At 47.0% G+C, this 18,967-nt stretch overlaps 1 protein-coding gene across 2 annotated transcripts in view; it reads left to right on the forward strand.

Annotated features, from left to right (window-relative positions):
* Positions 1–18,472, forward strand: part of OTULIN (OTU deubiquitinase with linear linkage specificity) — a 31,217-nt gene extending 12,745 nt beyond the window's left edge. For both annotated transcript variants that reach the window (XM_032415301.1, XM_032415302.1), the window contains exons 4-7: positions 2,687–2,830; positions 7,709–7,834; positions 10,444–10,713; positions 13,140–18,472. In XM_032415301.1, coding sequence (XP_032271192.1) covers positions 2,687–2,830; positions 7,709–7,834; positions 10,444–10,713; positions 13,140–13,334 — 735 coding nt within the window. In that variant the 3' untranslated portion in view covers positions 13,335–18,472. The remainder of the gene's footprint in view (positions 1–2,686; positions 2,831–7,708; positions 7,835–10,443; positions 10,714–13,139) is intronic.
* The last annotated feature ends 495 nt before the right edge of the window (positions 18,473–18,967 follow it).

Consider the following 18,967-nt stretch of genomic DNA (forward strand, 5'->3'; position numbering starts at 1 on the left):
AGATGAGGAAACAGACTCCAAAGGTAAGGGACTTGTTTCGAGTCACAGTATTAATATAGGGCCAGCTTTAGTTGTTCAGTAACTGTTTCTTTGAAAAACACATCTAAACAACGCTGTGCTGTTCAGAGTTGGGCCAGTCATTGGTTGTCCTCTTGGGGTCATTTGGGAATGTCCTTCTGGCCTTGTGTGGTAAAAGCTTTAGGGACGGGACCAGCAGATGCCATCCCAACTGCTGTCCCTACCTGGGTCTGGTCTCCTGCCCTCCTATCCGAGGGGCCTGGGCTCTCCCGCACTTCATGTGCAGAGGGATCTGAAACTAATCCCTTCGTTTAAGGTGTCCCTGGAGCTGCTCCTCCTGGTCCTATCATGTAGATTGACAACCCTTAGGGAGTGTCCAAGGCTGTGGGACATTGGGGATTCCTGTGACGTGGTCCTCCTGTGAGTGGGGCCACTCTCAGTCATAGTCAGGCCCACTTTCACTGCACACTGGTCAAGCACAGCCCCCTGTTGGTTCTCCCTTTGATGTACCCTGAATCCAGCATTCCTTAGTGGGTTGAACGATGTGAAATTGCTACTCTTTGACCATTTCTGAGCTACAAAAATGGCAGTTTCGACCTAAAACTTCCACCACCTCTTATAATCTCTGGGTTTATTCTTTGCTCATTTTTCTCTTGGGATTATTTATGTTACGAATTTGAACGTACTTCTTTTATATTAGAGATACTGACCTGTCATATTTGATAGGAATATCTATTTTGTTGTTTAGATCTGTATTGTTTAGGATTTAAAATTTTTTAATATTTGTATATATCTGTTCTTTTCCTCAGAGCTTGTTTTTATAAAAAACATTGTGCCTCTTTCACATGCCCTGAAATGGGCTGACCTTCTTCAGAATGTAGCTGCTACTTAAAGCTCTGAGAGCCAGTGTGAGCCTTGCTCCCTGCCAGTCTGAGCTGTAGTCTCTTTGTGTCTCAGGCACTTGGTAGAGAGCTCAGTCATGAAGTGCCTGCGACTATGAACGTTTAGATTTCTGAGGCCATCTGCTGAATGTGTATATTTTGCCCACTTACAGGTTTTCCAAACTTGACCCCTGTATCAAACTGGATAACCAGGAGGCTGGATACCTTACATATGTTTTCTCATCTTTCCCAGAAATGCTTTCCCTGACTTGCAGTTTTATTTTATGACCCTCAGACTCTTTAAAGGATCTAACAGTTGGCACCACAGGGTCCATAACTCGAAAGTATCTATGAAGTTATCCAAATATTCCATATTTTGGAACTCATGCTAAAACCCTTTCTCTGTGATTTTAGTTTGAGGGAAAGATTTGACCATGTAGTCAGACTCTTTCAGTGACCAAATAATCAAAGGCACATCAGTTAGACCAGTGTCACTTTGGGACCCATGGCAGTAGTTAGAGCATCTCAGGGGCCCGATAACAGTTTGGATCTCAGTTCTTTTTTTGTCCTTATTTATCTTACAGTTTATTTTTGTTTTGGATATTCTTTTGGGAGTAAGTGTGTATAAACTCAAATTTAATTTTAGAAGTTTGATTCACCTCTGAAATAGTACGAGTAACTTACGCATTTGGAAAGATGCAGTTACAGTTGGGTCAGCCATCGAGAATATTCCCAGGGTAACTAGGAGTCTGCCAAAGGGCAAAGGTGCTTAATGGGCCCTTAATATGTTGCAGCGATTGGAGCGCTGAATGAAAACGCGACTCACGCCTGCTGAGAACATCATGCTATGACCTGAACCTTGAAAACTAATAACAAGGGTCCAGTGCTTAGTCAGAGTCTGCATGGCGCCCACCCCACGATGAGGGCGGTGCTCCTTCCTTTGTGTGAGGGCAGGGTAGGAAGCAGAGTTTCAAGTGACTGTCACGGATGAGCAAGATGAGCAGAAGGGCCCGCAGGACGAGGCTAGTGAAATGCAGGAGGCAGCGAAGTTGATCCTGATGCTCGAGCATCATCCCGCTGGAGAAATCAGGTTGTCCTGGTGCCTGTGGACCATTTTCTGGTGGCTGTTTTTGGAGTATGCTTCAAAATGGTCCATTTGGATGACTGTTTTTGAGTGACAACACCTATGTCACTGAACATTTTCATTTCCTCCTTTCACTTCCAGACCGAATGACACTTAAATCCACTTTGTAAAGAGTCTGATAGAATGATCCAGACATCTCCTAGCATGTAGACTGTTTTTAATATATCATGGGAACTTGGGATTTTTTTTTTTTAAATTTTTTAAAATTCAGAGGTATAAACTTAGTACTTCTCTCTGTTCTTTCCTATCTCTTTATTAGAGTTAGGGTCACTTTCCACACAGATTAAACCCCTCAGGATGTTGGTTATCAGTAAGTGAGTGTTACAACAGTTGTTTAGAAAGGGACATCTAACTCCTAACCTCGGGAGTGGCTAGTGTTTTCATAATATTTGGTGTATATCATTTATGTGTTCCTGTGTGTTGTATCGGTTACATATGCTGATATTTTGTACAGTATTAACATTTGGTAATTTCTTTTGACTAGTCAGAGAAGGACTTAGAGTGGCTTGTGTGAGGGACTCAGCCAGCCTGGTGTTCATTCTTCCGGGGATCAGGGGCACGTTTTTTCCCCACAGGAGTAAAACTTACCCTACGGTCTCAAGTCAGTAATGACCATTTTGAACTCTTGGATGCTTTTCCCCAGGGCTACGAGGAGGTGTCTCAGAAGTTCACCTCCATCAGGCGTGTCCGCGGAGACAATTACTGCGCACTGAGGGCCACGCTGTTCCAGGCGATGAGCCAGCCGGCGGCGCCGCCCTCCTGGCTGCAGGACCCGGAGCTCACGCTGGTACGCTGCTGCCGCAGGTTTGAGTCCGCCACGTTTCCGACCGTTTCTGTGAGAGAGCGCTCCCTTTCCAGCCCGTGCCGGGTGCCGGGGCTGTCTGCCGTGCGACGCCGGCATGTGGCCTCATTCTAGTTTGTGTGGTGGGGATGATTTTGCATAGTAAAGCGACCAAGGATAATGGCTGTTTTTCCCAGAAGAGAAACGTGGTAAAATGTATTTGAACACTTCCGCTGAATTGGAGAGCTGGTGTTTGTAGTCTGTAAAAAGCACTTAGGAGCAGTTCGACGTCAGTGTTGGTGTGTGTAGTAAGTGGGCTGTCCGTTGTCCCGTCTGAGAACCTGTCGGGGTTTTAGAATGCACGTTCTGTGGTTTTAGCTCCAGTTCAAGACATGAGCACCTTCTGCGTGGTGTTAAGAGGACTGGTGTAGTAGACGGCCCGTGTGCCCCTGGGGAGGCTTCGTGGGAGATGAGGCTCAGGGCATGTGTCCCATGCCTGGCCTTCTTTGTTTTAAATCTGCAGTGTGGTAGTGACCCCCTAGAATGTTGTGTCAGTGTGACTTGTGTGTATGACCTACATCAGATGAAGTCACATGATAGGTTGGATGATAGAATATCTCAGAGTCTGGTGGGCAGGAATGGGCAGAACTGATGATAAGACATTAATTGGAAGAAAATTGGCAGCCCTGTGCTTAAAAAAAAAAAAAAACCCACAAAAAACACAAACACTAACAAAACCCAAGAGTGCTGGCTGCGGGAGATCTGCCTTCACGGCAGCTTACAGAGGTCATCAGGATGCATCGATTGGCGGCTTACAGAGGTCATCAGGATGCATCGATTGGCGGCTTACAGAGGTCATCAGGGTGCATCGATTGGTGGTTTACAGAGGTCATCAGGGTGCATCGATTGCACGCTCAGTCAGAGCCACGTGACGTGCGGCCGGCAGTGAGAACGAAGCCTTGTCTTGAACACTTCTGAACCACAGGCAGTGACCGTCCCATCTTGAGCTGGGCTGGTTAGATCCCATCTTGAGGGTTTGTGCCTGTATCCTCAGTGCAGAGGGGAGTGTGACGGAGGTGATTCGTCTTGCTCAGGAACTGTTGAAGGAGCTGGGGTGTTTGCCTGGAATTAAGACGACTTTTAGAGAAGGTTGGTTGCCAGATAAGCCAGAGATGAGGTACATGAGGGATCACACGGCCTCAAAGGGCACAGGCCTGGAGACCATTGCACCCTTGTTCTCCTTCGGGCCCTTCCGCCGGCCTTTCCTCAGAAAGCCCGCTGTGACAGGGGCCTCCGTGAGTGAGCGCGGGGCGGCAGAGCGGGGCGGGCAGCACCAGGCGTGCAGGGGGAGGGGTGGGGGTGCGCGGGGGCCGGCGGCGCGCCCCGTGCTGGTGGGGCGCCTGGACCGCCTCGCCGCGGGAGCGGGGTCTCTGCAGCTCCGGGACTCTGTGCGACTGCAGTAAGGAGCCTCTTTACTATAAAATACTTACTTAGTAACGTACTCACTTACGACAAGCAAATCCAGGGGTACGTTACTGCTGCTGAACGAGACAGTCTTACAGGAATTGGGGGATGAAAGTCATTTCTTACTCATCTTCCTCATACGTCAGAATAACACGTGTCCTGTCAGATTAGGCAACACCCTGCGTGCCCTTAGAGCTGGGTCTACATTTTTTGTGTTAAAGGTGGCATGGGCTTGCCATTGTAAACACTTGGAGCAGAGCCAGTGACGGTGGGTCTGTCTCCATTTACCCTGATCCTTGATCTTTCGGAAATGCTCAGGGCCTCTTCTGACCACCACCCCGTGTTCAGTGACAGTCCTCTGTCCTGGTTGGTTCAGGGCACAAGCACCTGTGGTTATTGTGTGTCCATGGGGGCTTTTAGAAGTGTGGGAGCACTCACCACTTCTGGGGACACAGAAAAGCAGCTCTCAGTAGGCAGGCTGAAGGGAATCTAGTTTTGCACTATTAGGGCCTCCTGAACGGCACTGGCTCTATGTTAACCCGCGCTTCCGCTTTTGGGGGGGGTGGTCAGAGAGGTCCCCCGGGACACCTAAGTTTGTGGTGAGTCTGTGGATTCAGAACCAGACTTGGCCAGTGGCCTGCAGGCCGGGCACTGCTGAGCATCTCTTGACCTCATCGAGAATTCGGGCAAGCCCAGAGAAGCCCTGTTTTGTCACCAATGACAGGCACTCTGCAGCGGGCTGATCTGCTTCTGTTTGCAGATTGAAATATGTTCTCTGTGGCATTTTGCCATCTTCTCTCTCTCTCTCCCAGAACGTCATTGGTTTCAGAACATTAAAAGGAAAGAGGAGAGCTAGACTGAGAGACCCTCCCCTTAATCTGAGCTTAGTGCAAGAGACCCTTTTTCTGCCCACGCTCGTTTCCTCTGGCCTGGCTTCGTTCTCAGCCTGGGAGGTTGAGCTTTGCCCTCGCTGCCCCTCTTGTCCTGCCCTGCTTGGGTTCCCTGTGTCCAGATCCCATTCTCCGCATTTGACTGCAGTTGATCATCTGACCCTGACCCCCAGCATTGGAGTTGGCTTGGTCTGACTGTTCTTAAACTTGGGGGCAGCACCTTGGTCCCTGAGAGGCAGTGTCCTTCAGGGCAGGGATCCTTTGGTTTCCAAGTTTACTAAGTTTTAGAATGTCTCTGAACAGGAGGTACCTGTGGCAGTGTTTACCAAAGCTCTTTTTTTATGAGTTATTTTTGGGGACACATCTTTGTTACCCCCCTTTTAATCATGGTGACGATGTCAAGAATTGTAGACAACTTGCTGGAGAAAACAAGAAGTTTTATAGTAGAGGCACAAGTGAAATTCCCTCTAAGCTAATTACCTACCTTATTTTGAAATATTTTCAATCATGGTTTCTTGTTTATTTATTTTTTTTAAAGATTTTATTTATTTATTTGACAGAGACACAGCGAGAGAGGGAACACAGCAGGGGGAGTGGGAGAGGGAGAAGCAGGCTTCCCGTGGAGCAGGGAGCCAGATGTGGGACTCGATCCCAGGACCCCGGGATCATGACCTGAGCCGAAGGCAGACACTTAATGACTGAGTCACCCAGGCGCCCCATGGTTTCTTGTTTAAATCTTGTTACTTGCTTAAATCTCTCTTACTCTGACAAAAGTCCAGTCTGTGTGTCGTAGAAAAGAGTGGTTATTTATGTGTGTTCTATGCACTGTGACTCTGGAAAGCATTTAAAGTTAGATCTTCTTTTTTCTTTTGAATAAATCATTCCAAATGCATTATTCTTTCCTCATTGTTTCTTTCTCACACCTCATTTTTCGGACTTTCTCCAGGATTTCCACATCTCCCAGAAGCCTACAACCCTGAGCTAGGTCATTACGCTAGCAACAGTTTGCCCAGTGCGTGGAAGGAATGAGGAGACGGACTTTTATTTCAGGGTTTTCCTGTATGTAGTTAGAACTTTGGGGTCTTCCAAGTGATTCAGTTGTGTTTGTGACTGCTGCTGGGGTATGTGCACAATGTCACGTGAGGCTTCGATGGTCTTCCAGGCTTCTCCCTACCCCATTTCCCAGCTTACGTTCCGTATTTCCCCGCTCCGTGCATGTCTTGTGCCCAACTGTGATTTCAGCTTATTGCCACTTGGGGGCATTTTAGGTTCTGGTGATGAACCTCGGGAACCTGAATTGAGGGTTTGCAGCAGAACCACCCACGTGTTGCTGAAATGCTGGGCGAAATGCTGGGCGGTGTGGGTCCAGAGCTGGGGTGGTGGTAGTAAGATGGGGAGGACGCAGCCCCTCCCTGACTTAGTGAGTGATTGTACATCTCCGTCACTGTGGTAACTTTACCTGAGGAGGAATTTACATACCGGCATGGCAGTTGTGTTTTGCAGAAACGGAACCACCTTTGTTTCCCATGATGGCTGTAGATTGAGAAGGTAGAGCTAGAATCACCCTTTGTACAAAGAAAGGGTGTTTAGAGTCTTAGACTCTCGGGGAACTGAACACACGTGGCTTCATTTAAAACTGTATTTTTGACTGTTAGATAAGCTCACGTTTCTCGTAGGATGCCGTAGGAACGAATTCTTCTCTAATGATGGTTTGACTTGGTGAACTTTCTTTTCCTTTCTGGGTGTTACAGCAGTGAAGGGACACGCCTGTGCCCGGCCTCATGATGAATTTTCTCCTGACACACCGGGACGTGGGGAGTGTCGGAGTTCCCATGCTGTCATCGGTCACGTTGTGTCCCAGCTTGCCTTGCAGACTCCGGATTCTGTGGATGATTAGGGGAAAACAAAATAAAACACGCTCCAGGAAAAAAAAAAAAAAAAAAAAAAGGAACCAGGCAAAGGAGTAGCTCAGCTGTCACTTTAATGAGCTGCCCACGCAGCTATTAACCCCCGCGGCTTCTCCACTCTTTTTTATCTCACTGTATTGATGAGGCAGTTAAGCTAGATACGCATTGTTTTTGTGACTATTAAAGCTTTTGAGGATATGTGGTGATATCGGAAGTTAGGCTTTCTTTTTCTAATCAGGAAAGAGTCAGGTTTTTACTTTATTCAGGACCATCTCGCCTGCCGGAAGCACCTTCCTAAGCTGGGCTTTAGGGAGTGGCAGGGAGGCTGTCCGTGATCCCACTAGCGACCTGGGTGGGTTTGTTAAGATACGGTGGGGACACTGCCTTAATGTCCCCTCACAAAGTGCTGTGGAATGTTCTGGCTGTGGTCGGAACTGAGCAAGGTCGATCCTGTCTTTGTTATCTAAGTCAGAACCACCATTTCCTTCCAGCAGACAAATGTGCCGGGAATTAATTCTGGAAACAAAGGTAGGTTTTGTAGGCTCTGTGGTTTCTACAGGATCCTGTGATGGATTTCTTGAAATGTTAACACCTCTTTATCTCTCTGTTTCTTGATAATCCAGTTACCGGAAAAACTCATAAGCAAATACAACTGGATAAAGCAGTGGAAACTTGGACTGAAATTTGAGGGGAAGAGCGAGGACCTGGTTGATAAAATTAAGGAGTCCCTCACGTTGCTAAGGAAGAAGGTTTGGAATCTGTAGTTTTTTTTTGCTCTGATAAGTGCAAAACTCTCACTCCTGATCTCCCCAGCAGACCACTTCTTAGTCCTCACGTAGTGGATTGCCAAATGCCCATGGCTGGTATTTAGACAACATAATTTAAAGGAACATAAACTCTTCCTGTGAAGTCTTTGGTAAAATCGAGAAATATCGACACCATTTATTGTGTTTAGTGAAATGTTTAACTTTCTTAAAAGGAAATCTTAAATGTGGTCTTTGTTATAAGTCATACTGACAAGTATCAGGGATAGTCTGTATTTAGTCTCTATTTCTTAGAGTATTATCAATGATGTGAATTCGTATTTATTAAATTCTTTCCAGTTATGTTCATGTTTTAAGATTCTGTCCCTTTTTATTAGACTGGTTTTCATTTCTGAATGATTGTTAGAAACTTGTCTTTATTTTTTCTAAAGGCTTATTTATTTAGATTCAGTAACTTGTCTTTACTTTTTTTTAAAGATTTATTTATTTTAGAGAGAGAGCACGAGTGGGAGGGGCAGAGGGAGAGGGAGAGAGAATCTCAAGCAGACTCTTGCACTGAGCATAGAGCCTGAGTCGGGTGGGGCTTGATCTCACGACACTGAGATCACGTTCAGAGCTGAAACCAAGAGTCAGATGCTTAACTGACTGCACCACCCAGGCACCCCAGTAACTTGCCTTTTGTAAACTTTCCTGAGGGTTTCTCTGAAACAGAATTATAGGGTGAACTTGGTCAGGTGATTCCCAGTGATTTGGTTATTAAAATACTCCCTTTCTGGAGTATTCCATGGGTTTTGGAGGTCCTGCTTGTACACTGGCCCACCTGGACCACTAGGTTGCTTGGCTTGGAAGCTCTCCACACCAGGAACCCTGAGTTGAGAGCCTGCTGATTACTCCAGGCTTTGTAGATGGGGGTTGGGGGTGCTGGTAAGGAGGCGTCAGACAGCTTTCAAGAGTCCGTTAGCACTTACCCAACGTGTTGATCTGTTTCCTCCAGTATGGTCTGCCACACGGTTAGACTTTCAGCTCCATGAGAGTCTGTCCTGCTCATTCCTTTCACCCAGTGTCGAGCACCAAGCCTGACACATAGGCATTTGGTAAATATATTGTTCAGTGAATGAACTGAGGGCCTTGACCTCCTGGAACCTAGTTTTTATTTACAAACATAAGTGTTTCATGGAAAGTCTAGCAATTAAAAAATTGTGACAGGAGAAGGAAATAGGGATTCTGTTCTCTTTGCCTCTTGGAGTGGAGCACGGAGTTTGCAGGGGCTGGGGACCCCAGGATCTAGGTTAGGTGAGGACTGAGAGCAGGGCTCTGGCTGTGTGGGTGAACAGGAAGGCTCTTCAGTTCAGCCACTGGTGACAATTTCTTTTTCATCCATTTTAAGGTCTTGTGAAAGTGTAATTTTTGCTGTATTAGGTGTGTATGCTGTAAATAGATCCTCATTTTGGGGAATGTTTTAAGTGTTTCCAATTTACAATAACATTAAAATTATTCATTAATAATCTAAGCCAGCATTACTAGTCCTTCCTGTGTGCCAGGCTGTGCACTAAATGTTTCATGTGTTATTTAATTCTCATAACTACCAAGGTGTTGTTGCTGTTGTTATCCCCATTTTAAAGATGAGGGCATTAAGGCCCAGATGTCGGTTAGTGCCCAGCAAAAGCCACCAACTGCTTGGTAGCAAGGCCTTCATTCCATCCTGACTCTGAGTCTAGAGCCATGCTCTTGACCGCCAGCTGGGTCTACTTCTGGCAAATAGGAGATGCTCCAGCTTTCAACCACATACTGAAGAGGATCCTGTGGTACAGTCATTACCATTAAAATTTACTATTGGATTTAGAATTTTAATGGCTTTTTTGAGAGGAACAATAGTTACCGGCTATTCATAAGGACTAGTTCATGTTGGTATCTCTTGTCCTCATTCACTTTAACTTAAAAGCACATATATTTATAGAGTTTTCTTGTTCACTTAAAACGTTTGCCTGTGTTAGCTGTATTCCTAGTACTCTGCTTTATTCTTAAGCAGGAGTCAGTAAAAATTTCCTTAGTGGATGTATTCATTTGAAACTCCATGTATATTTTTAGGAAGTTAGAGGGATGAGTTTAGTAAGCTAACATTCAAGAGACCTCACAGTCTTCCTTGCCCATCTTAATTTTTGCAGGTTGGCTTAGTGTTTCTGGGTGGTAAGTGCTCCCGTAAGCCCCTTGAAGGCAGGTATAATTTTAGTTACCGCTCACAGCTTCACACACAGCCCTCACACACGCACCTTATTAGCTCCTCCATAAGTATTTCTGATTGGTCCAATTTCATTGTCTAGGAAGTTAGGGGAGTTGAAAGTTCTATTCCATAGTATCAGTGCTTCTCCTTAGTGCATTGTACTTTTGTTTCAGATTAATGGGGGAAAAGCTGAATAAGGAATTTGTGTGGTCTGAAGAGTACCATTGTTTGAGCTAGAAACTTGAATGTTGTGAGTGTTGGTACATGACCCATGGTCGCCTACTTTTGAAAATAATTTTGTGCTCCTAGTATGGAAGTATACCAGGGGTTTTTAGAACAAACATTTAATTGTTACATAACTTTCTTGTTATAGTGGGCAGGCTTGGCGGAACTAAGAACTGCCGAAGCAAGGCAGATAGCTTGTGATGAACTGTTCACAAATGAGGAAGAGGAATATAGCCTCTATGAAGCTGTAAAATTTCTAATGCTAAACAGAGCCATTGAACTATATGATGATAAAGAGAAGGGAAAGGAAGTTCCATTTTTCTCTGTGCTTCTGTTTGCTCGGGACACATCAAATGATCCTGGACAGCTGCTAAGGAACCATCTAAACCAGGTGGGACACACCGGTGGCCTTGAACAGGTGAGTTGTGCCTTTGGATGTGTATTAGTCCAAAATAGCAGTTTTAATCATTAAACATTATTTCACAGCTTTTGTAGGTCAGGAATTCTGGAGCACCTTAGTTGTGTGGTTTTGGCTCGGGGGATCTCAGGAGGGTGCAGTCATCTGAGGGCTCGACTGGGCTGGAGGATCCACTTCTAACATGGCGCAACACCTGGCTGTTGGCAGAGGCCTCATGCGCAGTTTGGAGGAGGGTTTAGTTTGTTAGCATACGGGCTCTTCCATAGCAGTGCTTGAGTGTCCTTGGGACACAATGGCTGGCTTCTCCCCGACAGTGAAGTGATCCAAGAAGAGAGCAAGGAAGAAGCCACAGTGTGTTTATGATCTCATCTTGGAAGTTACACACTCTTGTTTACACCATAGTCTGTTTATTAAAAACAAATAACTGAATCTATCCCACACTCAAGGGGAGAGCTTTAGGTTCCATCCACCTTTTCAGGTGGGGAGGGCAAGAGAATCGTGAGCCCGTTTCATAACCACCACGTTTATTTCAGCCTGGGCTTGCTTCTGCAGGATGCTGGATGGGATCGGTACCCTTGCGCCTGGCAGGCTACAAATAAATGAAGCAGAGGGTCTTGTTATTTAATCTTGGCACCTGTAGCCATATTCGATAGTGTCCTTTAAAAATAGAATGGGAGTCACCTTGAGCCAGTAGAGACCAGCCTTCTCCCGGATCTTTTACACATATGCTAAGTTTGGAGTTCTGCGCAGAGACCCAGTGCAGTGCTGTCCCGTGACTTACCACACCCTGCACTATCTATCTTTGGTGGGTGCTCACTGTGTTATCTTAAAAAGCTTAAGTCTTCGTTAGTGGACTAGCCGGCTACTAAAGTAGCATTTAAGGCTATCCATCCAAAGTGCAACCTTTGCGGTGTGTAGCAAAGGACAAAGGCTGATGGTCACTGCCAGGTCAGGGCGGATTGAAGAGGACTGCTTCAAACAACCATCTGCACTCAGAGTGTAGGCTCCTCCTGTCTCCTGCACCGCAGCACGTCCCTTTAGTCCAGAGCCTGGGGCAGCGTGGTCTGCATGTTAGACCGAAGTTAGTTCTTGGGGAGTCCTCGTGAAATCTACTGTAATGGCGAGTCCCGTTTTTAAAACATAACAGCTGTATTGAGATATAATTTACATACCATAAAGTTTGTCCTTTTGAAGTGTGCAACTCAGTGGTTTTTAGTGTGTTTACAGAGTTGGGCACCCGTCACTGCAGTCTAATTTTAGACTGTTTTATCACCCCTAAGAGAGACCCCAGACCAGTTGGTACTAATTCTCCCTCCCCTGGCCCTAGGCAGCCACCCGTCTACTTTCTGTAGATTGGCCTGTTCTGGACATTCCGTAGCAGTGGAATCGTACAAGATGTGGTCTTTGTGACTCACTTCTTTCACTCAGCATCAGGTTCTCAAGACTCATCCATATTGCAGCACACGTCACAAGCGATATTCCAGCGTATGGACAGACTGCATTCATCCGTCAGCTGATGGCCGTTTGGGGTCTTTCTGCCTTTTAGCTATTATGAATAATCCTGTTCTGAACATTTATGTACAGGCTTTTTGTGTGGACACATATTTTCATTTCTTTGGGTAGATACCTGGGATATACTTCTTTTTTTCTTTAATTGAAGTTTATGTAACATAAAATTAACTATTTTAAAGTATATGACTCAGTGGTTCTTAGTACATTTATCAAGTTCCAAAACATTTTCATCACCCCAAAAGAAAACTTGGTGCATATTAAGTAGTCACGCCTCATTATCATCTGATTATAACTGTTCTAGTGGGTGTGAAGGGGAATCTCATTGTGGTTTTGGTGTGCGTTGCTCTGATGACTTCTCATGTGCTCATTGCCCATTTGCATGTCCCCTTTGGATTAATGTCTGTTCTATTCAGATCCTTTGCCCAATTTTTTTTTTTTTTTAAAGATTTTATTTATTCATTTGAGAGAGAGAATGAGACAGAGAGAACATGAGAGGGGGCAGGATCAGAGGGAGACGCAGACTCCCTGCTGAGCAGGGAGCCCGATGTGGGACTCGATCCCGAGACTCCAGGATCATAACCTGAGCCAAAGGCAGTCGCTTAACCAACTGAGCCACCCAGGCGCCCCCTTTGCCCAATTTTTAAACGGGTCATTTTTTTAAATTGTTGAGTTATAAAAGTTCTTTATATATTCTGGATACAAGTCCCTTCCCAGATATGTAGCCCACTTTCGATGATCTGCTTATTTGTGACAGTCGTGCAGGGAAGGCTGGGGGCCGGGCCCACACGGAGGAGGGAAGGTTGCGGCAAGGCCGGGCTGCGCGGTGCCTGGGACTCTGGGCGTGGCGCAGGTGGTGGTGAGCTGCGTCTGGTAGGGTGGCTTCCCTCCGCTCACCTCTTTGCTCTCTTCCCCAGGTTGAAATGTTCCTTCTTGCTTACGCTGTGCGCCATACCATTCAGGTGTATCGGCTTTCCAAGTACAGCACTGAAGAGTTCATCACGGTCTACCCCACCGATCCGCCCCTGGACTGGCCGGTGGTGACGCTGATCGCCGAAGATGACCGGCACTACAACGTTCCTGTCAGAGTGTGCGAGGAGACGAGTCTGTGAGGGACATGCCGGGACAGCCTGGCCACACGGCCGAGGGCCACAGGCAGCAGCCCCTTGGCTCGGGCCTTGGGTCTCCAGGTCTCTCAGAGGGACCTGTGGGAACTCTTGGGCCCCGTGAGCCAAGCTGGACTGGGCTGTTCTGAAGACAGCTTCTGATAAGAATTAACCAAGTGTTTTCCCTCATCTTTGATGCAATATATTTCAGGGGGGCCTTCAGAGCACTTCTTTTGGAAGGTACAAACTACATCTTCTCCATAACGCAGGTCTTTTGTATCAGACGAGACTCATTTTGGAGAGGAATGTATTCTTTATGTTTCAGAATCAAACTCTTTAATCAAACTGGCTCTCCATTTTTCCTAAGATAGTAAGTCTCTGTTTTGGTGGTGATGGGTCTCTGCGGTGCCCTTCCTCTGGGAGGGAGTCTGTTACGGACACAGTCCTAAGGTCCTCTGATAGTCTTGTTGAGCGTTGGTTTGGATTTACATATTAATTAAAGCTATTCTAAGCAGATTGTCTCATAGAAGATTAAAAACTGGGTCCAAAAAGGAGTTACTTAAAGGCTGGAGAAGGAGCCGCCGGAGGGACGTGACGGCACCTGGAACTCCTGACTCAGAATGTGACAGGTGCCTGAGGTCACGGCCACACCTGGTCGGGTGCCTCATGCAGGTGCTGCGCTGTCAGCTGGGTGAGCACTGCTGGTAGTTGAGCTCTGGCGTCGGGCTCTTGATTCTCCGTTTCGTAGATGTGCCATTTTATAGTCAGAACAGCGCCGAGATCCCCCTGCTCTTTTAGAGGAGGAAACCAGGGTCCGATGACTTCAGGCACTCTCATCTGAGTTCCGGGGGGCGGGGGGGAAGGGGGGCTGGACCTAGGTCTGCCTGTGCCCTTTCCATGGGCTGTTTTTGAGGGTGCTTCCACTGCCGAATTCGTGTTCTTGCCGGGGGATGAGTCATAGCAAAGTGTCTTAAGATTTTTCATGAGTAAGATGAAGCAGAAGCAAGTACTAAAACCAAGTACGGAAGTGGGGCCAAGCTGCATTGGCCTGTGATTTGGTTTGGGAAGCCTGAGGGAGGAGGGAGTGTTCCTGGCAGTGAGTGAGTGCTGCCCAGAGGCCTGGTTGAACGCAGTTAGGGCTGGAGTCCTCCACAAGGGGCATGGGCTGTGTCTGTTTTCCCCCAGGGACCAGACACATCACTCCAGGGCTGGATCGGCAGCACCTGCATGGGCTCAGCCTCTCTGAAGGTAGTGTCACCCTGAGGCACCAAGCTTTATTTTATAATAAAGTCTTTATTTGGTTCAATTTAATATAGTTAATAAGCTGTCACATGTTTTTGGGGAGTGGCAAACCTTTTTTGAAAATGTAAGTTTTGCTTTATACTTAAAATTCTTCTAAGAAAACTCAGAGGACAAACAAAACTATGCAGACTGTTACATTAGTATTTTCCCATTACCTCATCAGTAATACCACAGTTTGGGAGGCCTTTATTCTTTAGAGTGTTTGAATCGGGTTCTGCTCCGAATGTGCGTGAATGCGTTGGAGAGGCTTTGTGGTTTTCACTGTGAAATGTAATGGTGCCTCGAATAAGGAGGTACCTAGAAGCCAAATTAAAGTAATAATAATGACTTCTTATTGGCTTTGATGTTTCATTTTAGGATTTGTAATTGTACAGTAGGAAATGCTTACTGTTCATTCTGGAACATTTTTTAGAGCACACTTAAAATGTTTCGGCACAAGGCAGTGGGGGTCTCTGTCCTCCGGGGGGTTCACTGAGTCTGACTGTGGGTCCATACCTACTATTCAACTTAATAATACTCATGACCATCTTTACATTTTGAAAATGTTCTAATCTTAGTGAACTTGAACTGAACTTTTGGGCAACTTAATTGTTTACGTGCATACTTTTTTCTTGTTCCTGTGTGTGGTATTGTTAGAGCGTATGGAAACTGTGGTCTTCACCACCACAGTGATGCAAGTTTGAAAGCATGCGTTCAGATGGCTTTCTGACCCAAGGCCTTATGGACTCTGCTCTCGGCCTGTCGTGCAGGCTTAGTGGGATCAGAGCATCAGAAAGGTAGAGCTTTCAAGAAACAGTATAAATGATTGGCCGACTTTAAAAAATAACCGCTTCTTCATTGTAACATGCAACTTCAGTTGCCCAGAATCTTAATTCCATGAATCATTCCTGGTCATGGGCTGGTCAGGTGGCAGCAGCAGGGGATAGAAATTGCATTGAGACCAAAATGGATGCAGGATAATCTACTTAGAGGGGTCTCTAAAATGATAGAGTGTTCTAGGAAATGAGCACCGGTAACTGCACTGGGCTTACTTTCATTCCCAGAGCTTATTGCAAGAGTTCAGAGATTTGGACCCTATGGTCTTGGCAGAAAGATGATCCTCATCTTAAGCAGGCATGACTTACACCTTTGAGCTTATTTAAGGCGCACTGAAACCTGGAAGACGGTCCCTCTAGCAAGTTCCCTGGAATTCACATTGCTTCCTCAGGACCTCTTCTGGCTCCTCCCCTCACCTGCTTAGCTCCCCCTGCACACAGCACGCGCTGGGTTCACTCCTTCCTGCACGTGCAACGGCCGTGACCGCAGGGGAGGACGAGAGGCCAAGGTGTGGTTTGCACTTGGCTCCCGACCTAGGTGGGGTTTGATCTGAATCTTCCTTAGAATACGGCATATCGGAGCATGTTTTAGACGCGCCGGACGGGACTGACGTGCTTTCCTCGTGGAGCCACTGACACTGGGACTTGATGTCCGCTACTGAGCGACCTGAGGTCTGATGCAAGGTGTCAGGCGTTGCCTTGGGATCCTTTCATTGTTCGGTTCCTTCCAGTTGTAGGGCTTAGCAGGTCAGAATCTCAGGCCACGTGAGTCTTAACACCTCTGTCAGAAGAAACATCTTTTGTGGGTTTTTATGTGCTTTTTTTTTTTTTTTTTTTAAGAGGCTGTGTTTTCCCTCCTGTCCTGCCGCCCCTCCCACCAAGGTGCCGTCTCACCTCTGTGTCCGTGGGCCGCTTCCCGAAGGTCTCCTGGAGAACAGCTGTTATGTCCTCTCTCTCCTGCCTTTACTGCTTGGCCCTCTTGCTATTGCTGCAGATACATCAGACTCCAATAGAGTTTCCTGGCTGTCTCCTCTTTCTGATGTTAAAATAACGTTTGGTTGTTTCATTTTCTCTCTTTATTAGGCAGTACTTTGTAGGTACTCCCCCTTGAAAGCCCAGAAGTATTTTCAGAAGTCTACACCTCCAGGGAATCCTGTTTGTAGGCCTCCATAGAAATAAATGACTTTTTAAAAAAAAGCCCGTAACTACTTAAAACAATGAAAAGGAGGTCCTCAGTGTGTGTGAGGTGCATCTGAAGAGTGTGTGAAAGGCATAGAATCCCCATATCATTCAGCAAAAGGCAGGGCACAGTGTCAAGTAACTTATAAAAGTGGCCCAAGGAACTGTAGGAAGTGAATTGAAGAAGGAACTGATTTTAGAGTAAAAATGTCACTTAAAACAACAGGGGCGCCTGGGTGGCTCAGTTGGTTGAACGCCTGACTCTTGATCTTGGCTCAGGTCGTTGCCCACGTTTGGCTCTGTGCTGGGTGTTAAGCCTACTTCAGAGTAAAACAAAAAGACAAAACAAATGGCCAACAGACCTCCTGGCCTGTGTTACACGTGGATGAAAATCTGAATGAGTAGAAGGACTTCTGTGTATGGATTCTGCAGATCACTTTTCCTAAAATGTATGACGTTCCCTGTTTCACGGAAGTACAATGTTTAGTGCTTAACTCTTCTGGAAAACCCTGGTGATCTCTTCTGGGGAGGTAGAGAGACCAGGGAGCCAGTGCTGAGTTGTGCAGAGAAAAGACAAAGGCAGCTGACGATTAAGGCCTTTGCCATTCAGTTAATAACATGAGGCCTGGAAAAGCCCAAAACTAAGCTGGTCCGGCTGTCTGTGGCCGCGGTGGGGCGGGGGTGGGAGCAGTAAGGGTAAGGTGGCTGCGGCCCTGCCCGGGAGGGGCAGGTCCATATCAGTGGGTCCGCACCCGGGTCCCCACGGGCCCAGCAGCACTGCGGAGGGCCTGAGGGCGGTTGTCCCACTTGTCTTGTTTCCATGGTAAATTCCTGGTTACTAGGAATGGTGGAATGGGTTAGTTCAGTCCGGAACTATAGATGTGTTCATTGCATTGAAGTACCATATCAGCAAACCATTTTATCACATAATGCCCCTGTTCCCAGGCCTATGGCCACCTGTGTATTTAAATATTTTGAATGCGCAGGACTAGCCAGGGCTATTCATGGAGGAGAACCCCGGCTGGAGTTTTGTTTCAGTCACATTGATTTCTTGGGTGTAAGTCTGGGGTCAGGAATGAAATCGTCAGAACATGGTTAATACAAGGAAGGAAAAGATAATGGGGCTCGAAATATCTTTGGTCTTGGCGGTCATTCTCCTAGTAACCAGGGGTGGTTGAGCTTAATTGTGAACTTCAAAATCATTTTTTTGTACTTAGATTTAAGAGCTTTTCTATAATAAGAAATGCCTTGATCTGTATGCCCATAAATGGTGCTAACATATGGTACCCTTTACAGGAGCTCCCGCAGTCCGGGGGACCGTCCATCACTTCTGAGTGTTTCCATGTGGGCACAAAGCCAAAACGAATGTATTTAATGAGCTCCCTCATTTCCGTTGTTCTTAGAATGTTTTGGTATTGTTACCTGCATTTTAGCAGCTTCTGACTTTCTGTATTGTGAGTTTGGAGAGGGTAAATCTTCCTTCCCCGGGGGCTGGGCTGTGCGCGGCGCATGGCCGGGAGCTCGCCGGGTGAGCCTGGCCCTACTCATCTGGGCCTGCTTAGCAAAGTCTCCTCTGTTTACACTGTAAAATGTCAGCATTTGTCAAAAACCTGTTCTCTGAGAAACGTGCTCCTGAGGCTCAGCCCGTGTGGGGCTGTGCTTCCCACCTGCGGCTGTGGCGGGGTGCCTGGCTTGGGGGTGGGGGGTTCACCCTGTGGCTTGTTGACTCAGTTCTTCACTGGTGGAGGCTGAGCCGACTCAGGGCTTCACTGTTGATCCCCTTTAGCAAACCGGGCCACTGAGGATTGTACACGTAAATCACCAAAAATAATAAACGTAGAAAATAAAAGATCAGAAGCTTGGCTGTGTTGCTGTGTTGCCTTTGAGGACTTCGGGCAATTCGGGTCTAATACTGTAACTTTCTAGGCGCCCCCCCCCCCCCCCCCCCCCCCCCCCCCCCGACAGGCCTGTGACGCCTGTGACTTCACGGTGTCAAACCCATAAGGAGGTGCTGCAGAATAACGAGCTGCCTCGTTCCGGACGTGGGTCTGGATTCAGTACCAGCCGGTCCTCTCGCCCGTGGTAGCGGTGGAGTGAGGCGCACGCACTGACAGCCTCCGAGGAGGATCCGTGGGCCTGCAGGGCCCGGTCCAGCCACAGTCCTGGCCCAGCCTTGCCGGGCGTTCGCCCAGGAGAGCCCGTGGGGCCTGGGACCTTCTGGGTGGGTGAGAAGTTTGGTGACCGTGGTGATGGTACTTTACACGCACTGTTACCATGTAGAGTATTGTAGCTTAGGACGGTGCCTTCCACATACTTCCTGGTGCCATCTCCCCAGATCGAGAA

Source organism: Phoca vitulina, unplaced genomic scaffold (genome assembly GCF_004348235.1).
Source record: "Phoca vitulina isolate PV1807 unplaced genomic scaffold, GSC_HSeal_1.0 scaffold17, whole genome shotgun sequence".
In the NCBI taxonomy this organism is placed as follows: domain Eukaryota; kingdom Metazoa; phylum Chordata; class Mammalia; order Carnivora; family Phocidae; genus Phoca; species Phoca vitulina.